Here is an 18,199-nt window from a genome sequence, read left to right as displayed (position 1 = left end):
GCTGCCGCATAGCTCCCCGGGGGTGGGGGGAGCTGCCGCAGTGGGGGTGCCTCAAGGCAGGGGGGATGGGGAGCTGCCGCGGGGGGGGCGCCTCAGGGTGGGGGGGGGGGGGGAGCTGCCACAGGGCTCGGGGAGTGGGGATGGTGCAAGGTGGAAGTTTCGCCTAGGGCGCGAAACATCCTTGCACCGGCCCTGCTCACTTGTCAGTGTATAACTTATATAACACATCACCTCCGAATTTGGTCCACTGAATGTGCACCTGAGTAGGCCTATGCTGGTGTAACTCGTGTGACAATGAACAAGAAGAGAGGGGCATAGCAAGGAAAGCAACTAAAACAAGAGTGTAAGAAGGTGTGAGTTACAGTAGGCTACAGCTTACTTTCAGCTACACCTTTTTAAACCTTCTCCTTGGAGTGTAAATTACACCAGCTCACACTTACCCCCTTACTGAGGTGTAATTGACTATAAGAAGGTCTAAGTATGTATAAGGGTAAAAGCTAGAAACTGGGACTGGACGACAGGGGATGGATCACTTGGTAATTGCCTGTTCACTCCCTCTGAAGCATCTGGCACCAGTCACTGTTGGAAGACAGGACACTGGTCTGTATGGACCATTGCTCTGCTCCAGTATAGCCATTCTTATGTCCTCATTCCCTTTTTTTAATGCTTTGCATTTTGTTGTGACTGATTTTGACTTTAAAACCTCTATATCTAAATCATAGCATAAATCGGAAGTCCAGCCTGAAATCATATGTCCTATGATAGATTAAATGTATTGGATGGGGGCAAGAATACTTGTGCCAGTCATTACACTCTGAATCACTTTGGCTACTGCATAGAGTTTTTTAACCCTATGCTGTAGTTGTAATGAAGGCAAATAATTTGTTTTTTCTCCTCCCACAGTAGTATCCATGTAGAGCTGCTGAGTTTTTCCGGATGGGTGACAGCATGTTGAATCCCGACCGTATCCACTGGGAAACAAAATCAAACCTCTCTTGCTATGAGGAAGTTTCTGTTGCCTGTAGCAAACACTATTGATTGAATTCTTTCTGTACAAGCCAACTCCAAGGTGGCAGATCTGAGTTTGCAGTCTTCCCTGGTCAAGTCACCCCCCCGTTTCACCCCGAGACACTGAATGTTGTAGGAGTGCTTTGGTGTAGAACTTAACAGACATTCAAGTACTTCAGTGTGGCCAGTAAAATCTAACGAGGGGCGAGCTGCTTCCATCAAGCAAGCAGTTGTTAGGCTTAGGCTATCTTCATTCATTGATATCCACACTAAGTGCCATGGCTCTTCTCTAGCCATGCCTGTCTTGATAAGGTTATTAAAAAGGTTGTAGAGGGGCAGCTCTAACATTATCTGGTGTTCTCAGGTTTCTTTGGCCCCTGTCAGTCTGGGTATGGCACACAGGCAATTCTGGTAGTGTTGAGGGATTATCTGCTCCTAGCAGTGAGCAAAGGTCAAGTGCCCAAGCTGATTCTTTGATCTATTAACAGCCTTTGAGCCATATGATCAAGAAATGTGGTTCATTTATTTGTGGACCTTGGCTGAGGTGGATAGGGTTGCTCTGCAGTAATTTTGCTCTCTCCTTTCTGAGAGGTGCTCGAGGTTGACACTGGCTTATTGTTTACGTACCCGAATTTCTGTCCCCCTCCTGTCCAGCATTTATTGGGGGGGATGGTAAAGTGATTTGGTCTGACCCAGATGGTGCAATCTCCTGGCTGTCCCAGGGCCTGACCAAGAGAGGAGTTTGGGTGAACATAAGATGGCTCAAATTCATTCCAGACAAGATGGAGGGGTTGCTGCGTGGCAGGAGAAACGTGCACAGCCCATGCAAGGGCAGCATTTGCTCCCATTACTGTGAAGTGTGTCCACCCTTTGTCAGGTAGATTTGCTGTTTGGTAGCACTTCCCTAGCCATTTACTGCTGGATTCACAGTTAGTGCTGGTGGACAGAACCACCATTTTATTAGATACGTGACCTGATCTCTCTGATGTGAACCTCACCACAGTCATGCATGCTCCTGTGACCTCAAATTTGGATTGTTGGGACTACCCTTCTGGGCTCCTCCAAAGCTGCAGCAGAAGGAGACTGTCAAGTTACTCAGCAGTGTTAGTTATAAGGAATATATTATCTGTGGCCTCTGGAGTCTTCACTGGCTTCCAATTCAATTCCTGATGCAATTCACTCTGTATATTTTCAAGTATCAGAGGGGTAGCCGTGTTAGTCTGAATCTGAAGAAGTGAGGTTCTTACCCACGAAAGCTTATGCTCCCAATACTTCTGTTAGTCTTAAAGGTGCCACAGGACCCTCTGTATATTTTGTTGCATAAAATTCCATCTGATTTTAGTTCTTGCTTTCTACCCCAAGTATTGTCATGGCAGTTAAGACCAGCTGAGGGGCTTTGTTCACAGACTGTACCCAGATTTGATCTTCTATAGTCTGGCAAAATGGCATTGCCAGTAGAGAGCCCTTAGCTTTGGGCCAACAGAGTCTGACTAAGTGCCAGCTATAGGTGAGCATCTGAGAAACTGTCATTGTGGCCCCTGGTGTTGCAAAGTTTGGTTAACCCGGATATATCTGTACATAAATAATTATACAATAAAATACTATATACAATACATACAGTAATAATAAATACTATAAATAGATGTATGTATGTATATCTTAGTGTGTGTGCACATGCACATATAGTAAGTCATGGAGCTACCGTGATTTACACGAGCTACGGATCTAGCCAACAGTTCCCAATGGATATAGCTCATAAAAACACAGTAGGCACTAACTGGCCCCTTATTTGTCTTCTCAACAGAGAGGACAAATAATGAATCCTGGTGACTGAATTACCCTCTCACTGCTAGAGAGGTCCTTCCAAGTCATGATGGAGACACATTGGTAGGGCAGCGTGAGAAATTTGTATGGCATCTGCTGTGCTTGTGTAGACAAAGAGAAGACTTGAGTTTCCACTGCTGTTAATCCAGTTTCTTAAACCAGTGCTAAATTCCCTTTCATTTTGTTTTTTTCCAATTTTTTGCACTGTATCCACTTTTCCACAGACTAGAACAGCTGATCTATGTGTAAGGAGTCTATTTGTTTTCACTAATATTTAGGAGTCCTACTGCTATGCTTACTGCATGTTTGGATTGCCATTAGGAAGAGATTTATTTAAGAATTTACTTTCTGCTAGTAGCACTCAATATGCTTTCCAAAAAGAAATAAGGTTCAGGCCCTACCCTGAGGATCTTCCAATCTAAAGTCAGACTGAGGGTATGGGGATAAGTGCATGTCTGTTAAAGACCCTCAATCCACAAGCTGATCTGCACATGCAGACTCCTGTGCCCACGTGGAGCTCCACTGAAGATGCAGAGAGTGGAGCTCCATGCAGAAGTCTGTGTGAGGGGAACAGCTTTCAGCATCCGGAGCTTAGATTGCATTAGTGCCCAAAATGCATTTTCTATTTACATGGCCCTCAGCACTGTATTGTCTGACCCCTTTGCAATCATTCATGATTTCACAACATATCCTCACAACAGCTCTGTAAGATAGGGAAGAACCATCCCCATTTTACTGATGGGGAACTGAAGCACAGGGTAGATGAAATGACTTGCCTGAGGTCCTGAGGTCATACAGGAAGCTTGTGACCAAGCCTGAAGTTGCTACCCTATCCAGAAGACCATCTTGCTTACTTCTTCAGTGTCTGGCAAGTTAGGCACTTTCTGGTCACAGAAAAAGGGTTGAAAAGCCCAAGGGAGAGATGATGGAGGAATGTGTTGCCCATAAACCTGAAAAATAAGCCAGTGAAACATGTCCAAAAATACCTCACTGGATTACACTCATTTCGAAGTTAGTAAGGAAAAGATATAAAAACACTGTGAAAGCTATTGACGTAAATCTTTGTGTAAGACAATGGTCACAACATCAAAATGTCTGGTGTTTTCTTACATGCAGTGTGGTGCCTCCTTTTTTCCTGCATTCTCCAAAAAGGAAGCTATTTCTGGACTAAAACATACCCAGCACTGAGTAATAGTCAATGTACAGATGTGCTACACAGGGGCTTCAATTGGCATCTTAGCATGACAACCTACCACCCTCTCAGACATACCTGCCAATATTTGAAAGCGGCAATTAAGGATATTTGGAGAGAAAAGCATATTTCAATGCCTTTGAAATGCTGTGGGCTAAAAGTTTTTTTGAGAGAGGGAGTCGAAAAACAAATGGAAAATATTTTGTTAAAAATATATCAGGAATGTCCCTCCTAAATAGGGATGTTTGGCTTTGGGGATGACACCCAGTCCAAGATCAGCCCGTGCACACAGCTGCTGAAGTAAGTTCAGCTACTTTGAAGTTAGAAGCAAGGAAATGCCGACAATTCTGTAGCATCTGACATTATGAATTCACCGAGGTGCAAGTGAAAGTTGAGCTCACACTCTACTGCTGTTGCCCTGGCTCTTTTTTCTTACGTAAACAAAACCAATTTTCTTCCTTGGAAAATCGTCTGTTTGTGCTGCTTTATTTTGTTTTCTAAACGGCTAATTCCCTAAAGGAACTGAGGCTATTTGAAATAGCATCCAAAATTTGGGAGATAATCAGTAAAAAACAAATATTAGCTTTTGTAAAACCTAGGAATTTTTCATTAAAAATTGGTAAACACAAAACAAAGGGCCTTAAATAGATGTGCATCAAAGTGTAGACTTCTTTGCATAATCACAGAGAGGCAGGATGATCTTGTGGTGAAGGCACTGAATTTGGACTCAGGAGATCTGAGTTCATTTCCAGGCTCTGCACAGACTTCCCGTGTGATCTTGGGCAAGTCACTTAATCTCTCTAGGCCTCAATTATTTGTCTGCAAAATTGAGCTAATAATATTCCTTCCTGCCCATCCTTTGTTTGTCTTGTATATTTAAACTGTCAGCACTGTCTGTTTGCACAGCACCTAGCACAATGGGGCCCCAGTCTTGTTTTGAGGCTGTTGGCACTATAGTAATAGAAATAACAACAATAAATGATTATTGCTGAAGTAAGGGACAAAATGCATATTGTATTGACTAGAGATGAGACAGCCTTTAACATAAGAGAAGAGTGGTAACCCTATTTGGGCCCGGTGTGGATTTGAATAACTGACATAGCCTCTCTGCCTCTATTTCCCTTCTGAAAAATGAGTGTAATAGAACTTATCTCCCTCATAGAAGGATCCGTCAGAGTTTGTACAGCCCTTGGAAAATCTGAAGTGGCACAATGCTGTCTTAGCTCTGAATAAAGGGGATGTTCTAACCTGGCCAGGCATTCTCATTTTATTGTACATATTGTCTGCATACCATCTGGAATTGTTCTCTGCTTAGTATTTTTAGAGTATAACATACATTTTTCACATGAAAATTCAATAAAATATGCATTATATATGAAAGCTGATGTAGTAAATGAAGAACGGACAGAATCCAGTCCCTATTGTGAACCTCAGAGGCCTCAAATCTTCACAGTTTTAGTCTAGCCTGGCGTAAGTGCCTCTTGCCAATGCACTCCATGTCAGATTTTAGAAGAGACAAGGAGATCCCTTAATTTAAACTGTACAGTACTCAGCTTTACTGGGGATCTTTTTAGATGTACTTTCTCTGCCCTCTGCTGACAGAACTGAATAGTAGCACTTACGATCTCCGTGAGTTTTCCAAGACAAGAAATGGTGAGAGAAATGTTCCCTCTCTCTCTGTTGTAGGGCTGGAGCTTTATTTGTTTATTCTATTATTGTCCCTGTTGGCTCCTCTGTAAAATGTAAATTCATCGGGGCCAGAGTCGTGTTTGTTTGTATGATGCTTTCTATCAACTGAATGTATACTTTCAGGGTTATGTAAATTAGGCCCAAATCAAGGTCTGCTACACAAAGAACAAATAAACTGGGTTTGCACATGAGATCACCATGGGAGAAAACAGAATTCTCCCCCTCCCCCGTTCCACTACTAGGGTCCATTGGAATAGCACAAGTTGTTGCCACTGTGAGGAATTTTGTAGTAAAAATCCAACTGGGCACACTGTGAGCCAACCCCCACAGCCTGCAGCTCCAGCAGTTTCCAGCGCTTAATTATCTCTTTCTTCCTTTTTCCCAGGATGTCCCTGACTACCAAAATGTCCAAGAGCTCCCTTACCTGGATATGGTGATTGCAGAGACACTGCGCATGTACCCACCTGCATTCAGGTATACCTTTCCCCTCTAGCTCCTAGATAGGGTGACCAGATGTCCTGATTTTATAGGGACAGTCCCGATTTTTGGGTCTTTTTCTTATATAGGCTCCTATTACTCCCCACCCCCTGTCCTGATTTTTCACACTTGCTGTCTGGTCACCCTACTCCTAGAGAGTACATCATTAGATAAATACAGTGGAAATCTGTTTGGAAGCCCCATGCTCTTGGCCTCCATGTAGCTAAGCTATCAGTACTGCTCGGGCACTTGAGAGATACAATGGGGCCAAATGAATGAAGAATACTGGCTAAAGTTGGTCTACTTAATGCACCCTTTTCAAAGCCAGCTGGAGTCTCTTTTCACTGTTCTTCGGGTCCCCCAAGCCCAGGGGAAGCAGTATCTTTGAAGCAGACTAGCCTTAGGAAGTTAGATGGTTCTTCTTTGGTCCGCTTCAGAGATCTGAGTACAGAATTTGCATAGCCTACTGGTTGAGTAGGCCAGTCACCCCATTAAACCCCTGATCTTCTGAAGATTGTGCATGTCCCTTGCTGTATTCAAAAACATGAATTGTACTATGTGCTAACATTCTGCCCTAATACTTTATTATACCGTTACAGCTAACTCTAGTGCCCCCATTCAGTGGGTATTAGAAATTTTCCTTAACTGATACTAAAATATTTTCCCAGGGAGCTTAGATATGTTCATTTCAAAAAGGTGGAGGGGAATAAAGAAATTAGCAAACTGTGTAAAATCACAAAACTGTAACAGAACACAAGTCTCAGCTCTCAGGTTGGGATTTTCAAAAGCAAACTAGCATTCACCTAGCTCTGCTTCTATTGAAGTCAATGGTAAAGCTCCCCTTTATTTCAGTGGGAGTTGAGTTAGGCCAATGCTGAGCACTTTGGAAATCCTACTCTACGGTAACAAGTACCTTAAAATAGAATATCTGAATATTAACCCCTCTTTTACTTACCCCCAAGACAGGGGTAGGATCTTCCAAGATTTTCTGTGGAGGTGCACATGGTTGTAAGAGTTAATTATGCTTGCTCATAAACAACAACATTTTACTTTGAAATACATGGTATATAAATAGAAGTTCCTGTGCCTGTTAACCATCAGGGACATTTGAATTTCAACTCTGAAACACTGGGAAACAATCAAAGTTTGTCAGATGGGAAACAGAATTAGAAGAGAAGGAAGTTATTCTGAAGCTCCCATTGGTGTCATTTGCGGTTGTTCCCGATCTCTATCTAAGGCCCAGTGCATTGCAAAGATGCCAGTTACATAAGACAAGAATAGTGCTGTATTCCAGAATACAAAGAAATAGTGAAAATTCAATAGCAAATAAAATAATTTTACTACCATGAGTGAGAGAAATTTAAAAACAATCTGAATAAATAGAGAACTTCATTCTGCAGAGCTGGTGGTCCAGTACCTTTCACCAACATCCTATTCACTTTTNGAACTTCATTCTGCAGAGCTGGTGGTCCAGTACCTTTCACCAACATCCTATTCACTTTTCAGCAAAAGGGAGGACTTGACAATATTTTTTTCAAGGCTTTGGTTCTTAGTTATCTATTTTATTTAATTTTGTGTGAGAGAGAACATAATGCTGTGAATAGTGCCAAAGTGCCAGTCCTAGAGACTGGAATCTTCCATTTATTCACTAAATAGCTATAGGGCAGGCACCAGTAATCATAGATAATACCCCAGTCATGAGGTCACTACTGATCTGGAGAAAGCACTTTTTATGGATGAGATAACAGTTTGGCCTCCAGAGTCCATGCAGTCTTTGGTTTCTGCTGAGACTGTTCATATATTATTATTTGTATTACTGTACCACCTACAGGCCCCCAGTCAAGATCAGGGCCCTGTTTTGCTTGGCACCATTCACACATATAGTAAGAAAGAGTCTTTAATTTGAAAAGCCTGCACACTAACTGGACAAAACAGATGAAGGATGAGAGAAAAGACGTATTATCCCCATTTTACACTTGGGAAATTGAGGCACTGAAAGATGAAGGATAAAATTTTCAAAAGCCCCTAAGTCTCATTTTCACACATGATTTAGGCACCTAGATGCTTTTGAATTTTTTACCCTTCATCTTTTATTGCTTGAAATTCAATTGGACTTAGGCATCTGAGTCACTTAGGGTAAAAATTTGCAAAAGCACCTACGTGGCTTGTGCAAGGTGACACAAGAAATTTGTTACAAAACCAGAAATTAAACCCCGATCTCGAGTGCTAGGCTAGCGCTTTAACTAAAAGACCATCCTTTCTCTCTAACAATTCTGGTAGCAGTTTCTGTGATTTCCAGTGGCTAATGAAAGGAGACCATCATGCTAATTTAACATGTAGGATACCAAACAGCCATAAGGTGATAACAATGCACAATAGGAGCTGGGGCCTCTATGGTAATAGAAACATTAAATTACTCATAAAAACCTCCCTTTAAAGAACATTATGAAGAGTTGCAAAGTCAAGCTCTCAAAAGTTAGGAAATGCCAGAATTAAGTTAACCTTTGATCTGGCCCCCTTATGATAGTCTCTACTGATGTGACCACATGCTATTTTTTCCACAGGACCCCTGCCTCATTTGGTGCACAGGATGGATGGTGCTCACTTAGTGAGCAGCTATTCAATCTTTTTTTTCATTCCTCATCATTCAGTGTGCGGCCCCAGGTCTCATTTACTGCACATTATTCAAACTGTGCTCTGAAAACAGAATTATTAATTCCCTCATGGGTTTTTCTATGAGCTCATCACTATATAGCCGAGAGAGTCACAGACATTAATTAATTTATTTTCGCAACACCCCTGTGAGGTGAGGGAGTGGTATTGTCCCCATTTTACAGATGGGGAACTGAAGCACAAAGAGATTAAACTTAAAAGTGTCCATTAATTTGGGGTGCCTGAGTGATTTTTTCAGCGTGCTTAGCATTACACAGCACTTTGTGGTCAAGCCCAGCTCCCCTATTGACTGCAGTTGCAGCTGAGTGCACAGCACTTCTGGAAATCAGACCCCAGGGTATCAGGTTGGGTACCCAGAAAATAAGGAACATAACAATTAGTGACCAACTCTGAAAAGTTTGGTATAAGGGACTTGTCCCGAATCAGGAAGGAACTCTGTGGCAGAGGCAGGGATGGAATCCAGTTCTCCAGAGCATCACTCAACTGCCTTACCCATAAGATCATCCTTTCCCTTCCTGCAATCCCCTGTCTCATTCACTACACGTCTTCTAGCTACTGCAACAAATGGAGGAGGCATCTTACAGACAACAGCCTCCTTCACACAACCCCAATTCATTTCCAAAGAATGAGGGCAAGGGTCCTGTGAAAAAAGTACTATGGCATCATTAATGAAAGGCTGTATTGGGGCGCTGGAACAATGTGTATAGTGGGGGTGCTGAGAGCCATTGAACCAAACTGTAAACCCTGGATATGATGGAAACCTCTTCAAGACAGGGGGTGCTGAAGCACCCTCCACACTCCTAGTCCCAGCCCCTATAGGTTGTATCACAGTGGTCCCCAACCTTTTCAGTGTGGCGGGTGCCTGACGACTAGCCACCGAGGAGCGTGGCCACTGGACAAGCAGCTGCCGAAATGCTGCCGAGAAGCAGCAACACCAACAAGCGTCGCCGCCGAAATGCTGCTGAAAATCAGCGGCATTTCAGCGGCGACGCTTCTTGACGTTACCCTTCTCGGCGGCTGCTTTTCCAGCGGCTAGTAGGCGGGCGCACATAGATGCTATGGCGGGCGCCATGGCACCCGCAGGCACTGCGTTGGGGACCCCTGTTGTATCATAATTCATATGCATAAGGAGGCAGAATTAAGGTTGCACAGGCACCTTAATACTGGATTTCCTGACTTTTGATTTTGCAGCATTAATTTTTTCTACGAGTAATTTCCTATGTTTATAAAAAAGCAAACTGAAAAAAAAAAAAACACCCAGAAATTCCATCATGTAGCATCATACTGATACCCACATGGACCATCATCATTGCTGGAACCTTTGGATCCACTGCTAGGGTTGCCAGCTGTCTAATCACACAAACCCAAACACCTTTACCACGCCTCCTGCCCCGCCCCTTCTCTGAGGTCCCGCCCCACTCACTCTATCTCCCCTCCCTCCATCGCTCGCCCTCCCCCACCCTCACTCACTTTCACCAGGCTGGGGCAGAGGGTTGGGGTGTGGTAGGGGTTGCGGGCTCTGGGATGGGGCCAACGGGTCGGAGTGTGGGAGGGGGCTCCAGGATCAGCCTGAGGCAGGGGGTTGGGGTGCAGGAGAGGGAGTGGAGTGCATGCTTCAGCTGAGAGGCGCTTACCTGGGAGGGCTCCTGGGTGGTGGCGCAGCTCCCTGCCTGCCCTGGCCCCTCGCTGCTCCCAGAAGCAGCCAGCATGTCCCTTCGGCCCCTGGGAGCTGCAGAGTTAGCACTTGGGGCACACAGAGATACCCCTGTCCCCACTGGGAGCAGCATGGGGCCAGGGCAGGCAGGGAGCCTGCCTTAGCCCCACTGCGCCACTGGACTTTTAGTACCTAAAATCTCCCGGTTTGGCTTCAGTAGCCCCTGGGAGATAAGGCCTGATTCCGGAAGACTCCCGGCGAAACCGGGAGGGTTGGCAACCCTATCCACTGCTCAGACCTCTGCCTCCTGAACTGAGTAACTGGTTGATAGCAGTAGTAGGTTGCCATTCTGTCTGTGGACCAGCACTAGAGAGAGGTGAGACATTTTGCTGGTGGGTTTCATAGATATTTGCTGACAACAGAGGAATGGTGAGGCTCAGAATGGAATGTTTGGCTCCGTCCCAGGCTCTGGAGGGCAGTGTGTTCTTGTGGGCACAGACTCTTCTGTCCATTTCCCCCCAATCTTGATCCCTTCTGCCCTGTTCCCTCCTCAGTCCTCTCTCTTCCCCATTCCTGACTTTTCATCCCAATTCCTTTCTCCTTACCCACCCAGTTCAGGTTCTTATCCAAATCCCACTCTCCTTGCCCAACCAATCATAGTTTTCCCCTCTGGAGTCTCCATTCCACTCCCCCACCACCCCACCCTTCCAGTCTCCTTGCCCACCTATTCCCATTTTCTCCCATGCCCTCCCACCTCCTAGTCCCCAGTCTTCTTGCCCAGACAGTAACAGTTCATTACCTCCTCCTCTGCTCGGTCTCCCAGCCCCCTTGGCCTCCAGTTCCTACCTCTCCCTTCAACCACATTTGCCATCCCCACTGGTTCTCAGTCTCTGTTCTCAGGCTCCTTGTCCAGTCCCATTGGGACAAGGAGCTGGTGATGGGGACAGTCTCTTTCCCCCACATCTTGGCTCCTCATTAGATCTGTCCCCTCCACCCCACTGATTCCATCTCCTTGCACAGCCAGTCCCAATCTCTGTCCCTAAATCTTCATTTGATCGATCTCCCCCATTTTGCTGCCAGTCCCAGTCTGCTTGCCCAGCCAGTTCCCAATCTCTCTACCCCTAGTTCAAGTTTCCATCTCCCACTTTCGTGTCCACCAACCTCCAGTACCAGGCACCCCCAACCCTCCAAGTTCCTTGTCTCACTCTGCTCCCCTCACCTCTGCATCCCCTCCCCTGGTCTAGTTTTTATCCCCTCTGCTTTCAAATCAGGATGCTTCCTCCCACTCATTGCCTGAGCGCAACAGGGGGGCATTGAGAGCACCGGAGAGACATGCTCCCTGTTCTCAGTTTGTGTCTGGAGCCAGCCTGCAGCAGCTCAGCTACAATTGCAGAAAAAGTCCTGCTCAGGCCTGGGCGGTAGCATGCACAGTGCAGACAGAATCTTTGGAGATTTTTAGCTATTAAACTCTAGCAAGTCTCGACTGAGCCTATGCAAACTGCAGTTTTTCAAAGGCTTATAACTTGGCCCATTTTCACAAAGACAGCAGCAATACAGCCCTGATACAAAGGGCAACCTCTCCCAAATTTCAGTCCCTGCTCCAGAATATGGGGATGCTAGCACTTCCCAAAGAAAACGTCACCAGAACTTTTTAACGTGGGCAAAACAATATATTTTCCCCTTAGCCTCGTTCTCAAAAACAACGGAACTATTTTGGCTGACATTTTCAAAAATTTCAGCTTGAGGCAGATGCCTGGCATGGGAAATTAGAGTCCAAATGGAAAGTTTGACAAAGTTATAAGCAAGTGAAAACAGGGTCTAATAATGGGAAATGTCAGGTAACCTTAATAATAGTGCTACCAGACCCACCTATAGCAGCAACAGTTACCAATTTGGGATAGATGAAGTCTAGCGCTGCAAAGATCCATATTTCATTTGCAGTTCCCCGAAAAGTCCATGCTCTCTGTTTTTCTGGTGAAGATGATTGTAAACACCCTTTGTGTGGCAAGCGACTGCTGCTCTGCTTATCTACCAGTGACCACTGTGACGGGTTGGATCACAGAAACCCCCTTGCGGCTGCCAACTGATGTGCCAAGACTACTACTGCCAGCTTGGGACTCCAGAACCCTGCCTGGTTGTGCCAGACACGCTTGCCGGCCACAAACACAGACCCAGGTCTGAACCACATCCCACAGTCTGCAAGCTTAACTGAAAGCAGCTTAAGAAGTGTTCCTGTCTTTAACACTCAGATGCCCAACTCCCAATGGTGTCTAAACCCCAAATAAATCTGTTTTACCCTGTATAAAGCTTATATAGGGTAAACGCATAAATTGTTCACCCTCTATAACACTGATAGAGAAATATGCACAGCTGTTTCCTCTCCCCCTGCCCCCAGATATTAATACATACTCTGGGTTAATTAATAAGTAAAAGGTGATTTTATTAAATACAAAAAGTGGGATTTAAGTGGTTCCAAGTAGTAACAAACAGAACAAAGTGAATTACCAAGCACAATAAAATAAAACATGTAAGTCTATGCCTAATACAATAAGACAACTGAATACAGATAAAACCTCACCCCCAGATGTTTCAATAAGCTTCTATCACAGACTGGACGCCTTCCTAGTCTGGGCACAATCCTTTCCCCGGTACAGCTCTTGTTCCAGCTCTGGTGGTAGCTAGGGGATTTCTCATGATTGCAGCCCCTTTGTTCTGTTCCACCCACTTATATATTTTTTGCATAAGGCGGGAATCCTTTGTCCCTCTCTGGGTTCCCACCCCTCCTACTAAATGAAAAAGCACCAGGTTAAAGATGGATTCCAGTTCAGGTGACATGATAACATGTCACTATAAGACTTCATTACCCACTTGCCAGCACACACGTATACAGGAAGACTTACCAGTAAAACAAAGCCATCTACAGACAATGGTCCTGGTTATTGGGAGCCATCAAGATTCCAAACTATCATTAATGGCCCACATTTTGCATAATTATAATAGGCCCTCAGAGTTATATTTCGTATTCCTAGTTTCAGATATAAGAGTGGTATATTTATACAAATAGGCTGACCACACTCAGTAGATTATAAGCTTTGTAATGATACTTTACAAGAAACCTTTTGCATGAAGCATATTCCAGTTACATTATATTCACACTCACTAGCATATTTTCATAAAATCATATAGAGTGCAACGTCACAACCACCATCTTGCTTCCCTTATCATTGTAAGACCAACAGAGATGACTTATTCTATGGCTGCTTTCAACACCCTGCCTTTGTACTTTTATTCTTACTCATTTGGGGTCGGTGACATTTAACTGTTGCAGGTTTACTCGGGAGACATCGAAGGACTGCATAGTGATGGGACAGCATATTCCAGCTGGCGCTGTAATAGAAATTGCAGTTGGACCTCTACATTATAACCCTGAGTTCTGGCCAGAACCTGAGAAATTCATCCCTGAGAGGTATGTGGGATAATGCTCCTCATCTCTTGTACCATTGTCCTTATTTAGACCATTTAGAACAAAGTCCTGCCTTACATGCTGTTTCCTGTGTGGCTAATAAAAAAGAGCCCTATGTGTGTAAGCACTTTGCTCCCAGGATGCTGATCCCATGCACTGGAAGTGCATTCAGTGTATGGATATTCAAGTGAACACACCAAGCAACCCCCTTTGCTGCATAATTCCTGAACCCAACACAGCCCCAGCAATCAGCTGTTAACGTGGAGTGGATAGACACTATATCCAGCATCACCTCCACCAAAGTAGTTGGCTACTGGTAGATGAGACTTAAATAAGAAGCAATGCCATGTCTGTGGTTGCCTACTTGGCATGGGTATAACCTGTTCCTGTTCAAATGCTGCTCCTTTGGCCACTCCTGGATATAGAAATTCTGAAGAAAAATAGGCTACCCATTGTATTCATTTGCATGTAATTACCCAGAATTCTCCTCCAGCCCAGGGCTGTTTCAGAGCAGCCTTCTGTCTGAGATCTTGGAACAGTCTGGGTGTGCGGCCAGGTACTTAATCCTGTACCTGAAGCCAATGGGAGTTTTGGCTTAAGGGGAGCAGGATAGGATTCCAAATTCTCCATCCTGCTTGCAGGACAGACTTTCATGTAAAGCTTTTCTCACTTTCAAACTGGGTCTTAACTGTGTTCTGCTTGTATAACAACTGCATGGAGAAGAGACTATCCTGCAGCTGCAGAGGTTAGCAGACAAAAAGTGCACTTGGAATTATTGCAGATCAAATACTATGTAGAAGCACAGTTTTGCTTAGTGGACACAGCTGATAAGACCCACATCTCAAGTTGCCATCTTGTGAAAGTTCGAATACAGAGTGCTAGCTTCTCAAACACACTGGGTGTGATGCAGACATTCTAAGACTAGCTCTGAAGGACTAATGTAACTGTACATATAAGTGAGTTTGTATAGCGGAATCCTCTTGGAACAGTCCATCTTGTATACTAGTTGTCTTAGCCCATAAAGAGGGGCAGCACTGGGGTCAGAACATAAGAATGGCCACACTGGGTTAGACCAAAAGTCTATCTAGCCCAGTATCCTGTCTTCCGACAGTGGCCAATGCCAGGTGCCCCAGAGGGAATGAACAGAACAGGTAATCATCAAGTGATCCATCCCCTGTCCCCCATTCCCAGCTTCTGGCAAACAGAGACTAAGGACAGATCCCTGCCCATGTTGGCTAATAGCCATTGATGGACCTATCCTCCATGAATTTATCTAGTTCTCTTTTGAACCCTGTTGTAGTCTTGGCCTTCACAACATCCTCTGGCGAAGAGTTCCACAGGTTGACTGTGTTTGTTTGTTTTAAAGCTGCTGCCTATTAAACCTTCTTTCAGGAGAAAGGAGAATTTGTGTTGTATTCTTGGGGACAGATGAGAAGTGCGGCAATGATCTTTCTAGTGGCAGATGTCATGTCTGGGTCTTCCATTGACCATTGGACCATATAATCTACCCCAGCTTCTGGAAGTGTTCAGTAAGGAGTGCTTTAAAGGAAAGTGTTTGGGGGATGGGAACTATAATGCACTCGACCAGATGTGCAGTGCTGTGCATGGTGAAGCTGAGGCAAATTTCTTTCTTCACCTCTTCCTGAAGCAGGAGGTACAATTACCCATAGACTCACCTTAGTTTGCATAGGTTGCCAGTATTGGTAGTGGTCATAAAATTAGGCCTCTCGCTCGCTCTCCAAAAAAATAATAATCCAACTCTGGTATTTTTCTCTCTGACCTTCTGCTCGTGAACCATCCTCAGACTGCTTATGTTGCATGAAGAAGAATTTATTAGCTCTAAATTTATTGCCCTTAGTCTTGTATTATGGGACATACTAAAAATGGGGAGACTGGCCAGTTTTCACTACACATGGCATAATTCTGAATATCTCGCTCAAGTCCTTTCTGTCCTTAGGCAGGAGGTGTCTCTTACTATGTGTTTGTACAGTGCTTAAGACAATAGGGTCCCATTCTCTCTTTGAGGCCTTTAGGTGCTACCATTAATACAAACAGCACATGATGATTTTCCTTTCCAGGAAATCTGTCTTGAAATAGCTTTCAAAAGCTCTCAGCATATTTAAGTCCTACTGTGTTCATTGCCTTTCTCTGGACCTTTCCAGACCCAAGTGCAGGGGCTGCAACTGTGGCTGGTTCCTTGCACGGGGTATGCACGTGGAGGGGAGGCTTGTTGCCCCCCCCCACCACCTTGCACCAGTGCAAGTGCCCTTACAGGTATGTAGCTGGCATTAGGGCAGTTCTTGCTGGCCTGGCCCAGTAAGAGCAGATATCTAGTACAATAGCACCCCTTGAAATGTTGTTGCTTTTCTAGAATGTGCATAGATTTTAAGGGCAAAAGGCCCTAGATTTCAGCTGGATTGCTGAGTGCACTGAGCCCAATCCCTTGTCTGGCTAAAACTCCAAAGCCAGACTGGCTGCTTTTCTGGAAGGCTAGACTACAAGGGATAGAGTGTCCACCACATCCCTTGGTAGTTTGTTCCACTCCTCCTCGCAGTTAAAAAATTGTGCCTTTTTTCTAATATGTATTTCCAATGTTTTTATTGGGTATTTTAAAAGAATTAGCTACCCGGTCCTCTTCTGGATGACTGCCACCTTAGTCCTCACTAGCATTGAACTGGGCACCTCCAGAATGAAGAGCATGCTGCCTTCAGTTTGAGCTAAAAACCTAAATCCCCTACTTCCTCTATGGATGGAGCACACATAAAACAGTGGGCTACATCTGTGCAATAAGAGCCTTCTTCCTCAGCCAATCAGATCCCTGCTTTCATATTCCTGTTTTTCTCATTGTCCATCCTGAAGAGAATCCCAGGCAGGCTCTGTCAATTTACATTGCTTTTGCAATGCAGAGGCAGCATTCTTGCTCATTCTAGATCAGGATTCATTAGTTTGCTCTTGGCATAGGCAGGCAGTAATTTCGCCATTAGTTTATGCATAGGGTCTGGGTTGCTATAACCCCTGAATTAGTGTTCTGTAGTTTCCTCAGATAATGAGTGTTTAGTGAGGGCAGTTCATTAAAGCCAGACTTTTAAAAATGAGAAAGAAAGTCTGTTTGTCCTGCTGGGAGGACTACTCATTGACAAAGGACATTTTAGTTTAGAGAAGAATTTGCTAACAGTCCCCTTGAGAATTGTTTACCGAGACCAATTTAAATCCAGCTTTCTCAAGATGGGAGTAGAAAAGCACATCAGTATGAAAACCGTTTCTTGAGCTGGTTTCCAATTTACCCACCTTGCAGGTTCACAGCGGAGGCCAAACTGCAGCAGCATCCCTTTGCATACCTCCCGTTTGGGGCAGGACCTCGCAGCTGCATTGGCATGAGGATGGCTTTGCTGGAGATCAAGATGACCCTGCTCCGGATCTTGCAGAAGTTCAGATTTGAAACCAGTCCCGAGACCCAGGTTTGTATATATGGCAACTTATGGACTACACCTGTAAACTCTCTTGTAAACTGACAGACTGTTCTATAGAGGGCCAGTGGTGTGTCATAGTGCAGTCATGGGAAAAAACTAACAGGCACATGTGTATAATAGAAGTGGCTGAATCACATTATAGGTCTGTCTCATCTTACGCTGGGGTTACGTTCCGCGGTCAGTGCATAAAGCGAAAACCGTGTATAGTCAAAATTACATTGAGTGTAATGGCGGGCGGAATCACCCGCACTACAGGTACAGTATTAAAATAGGTATTTTTCTCTTTTTTTTTTGTTTTTACCGACCGCGTAAAGCTGAAATCGCGCATGTTAAATGCGCGTAAGATGCGACAGACCTGTACTTTAATCAAAATATAATTTGATTTGTCATTTAGCAAATAAAACAAACTTTATAAACCAGAGCCGACACCCCAGATCCTCCGCTGGTGTCAATAGTCTATGTCACTTTACACCAGTGTGTTTATCAGAGTATGCTGGTACTTCTGTGTGTGCACCTACTGTACATTTAATAACTCTAGAGCTTACAGCAGTTTATTTTATTTAGATTTGTAAGGTATCTGGACATCCATTGTCTAACCCTCTAGGTATAAATTATTTTTACCATTATACTGCCAACAACTGGCTGTAAAAAGGACATTTTACAACTTCCACAACGTCTGTATGAGTTAATCATCAGTTTGTACTTGTGAATCTTTACACGCACGTGCACACAGTGTGTGAAAGAGTAAA

General features: G+C 44.4%; 1 protein-coding gene across 3 annotated transcripts in view; it reads left to right on the top strand.

The window, feature by feature from the left end:
* TBXAS1 (thromboxane A synthase 1) overlaps positions 1–18,199 on the top strand; it is a 327,489-nt gene that overhangs the window by 307,819 nt on the left and 1,471 nt on the right. For all 3 annotated transcript variants that reach the window (XM_034778962.1, XM_034778970.1, XM_034778954.1), the window contains 3 exons: positions 6,099–6,187; positions 13,846–13,983; positions 17,276–17,438. In XM_034778962.1, the coding sequence (XP_034634853.1) occupies positions 6,099–6,187; positions 13,846–13,983; positions 17,276–17,438 (390 nt within the window). The remainder of the gene's footprint in view (positions 1–6,098; positions 6,188–13,845; positions 13,984–17,275; positions 17,439–18,199) is intronic.

The sequence above is a fragment of the Trachemys scripta genome, chromosome 1 (assembly GCF_013100865.1).
Source record: "Trachemys scripta elegans isolate TJP31775 chromosome 1, CAS_Tse_1.0, whole genome shotgun sequence".
NCBI classification, from domain to species: domain Eukaryota; kingdom Metazoa; phylum Chordata; order Testudines; family Emydidae; genus Trachemys; species Trachemys scripta.
This window is presented reverse-complemented; position numbering and strand designations above follow the sequence as displayed.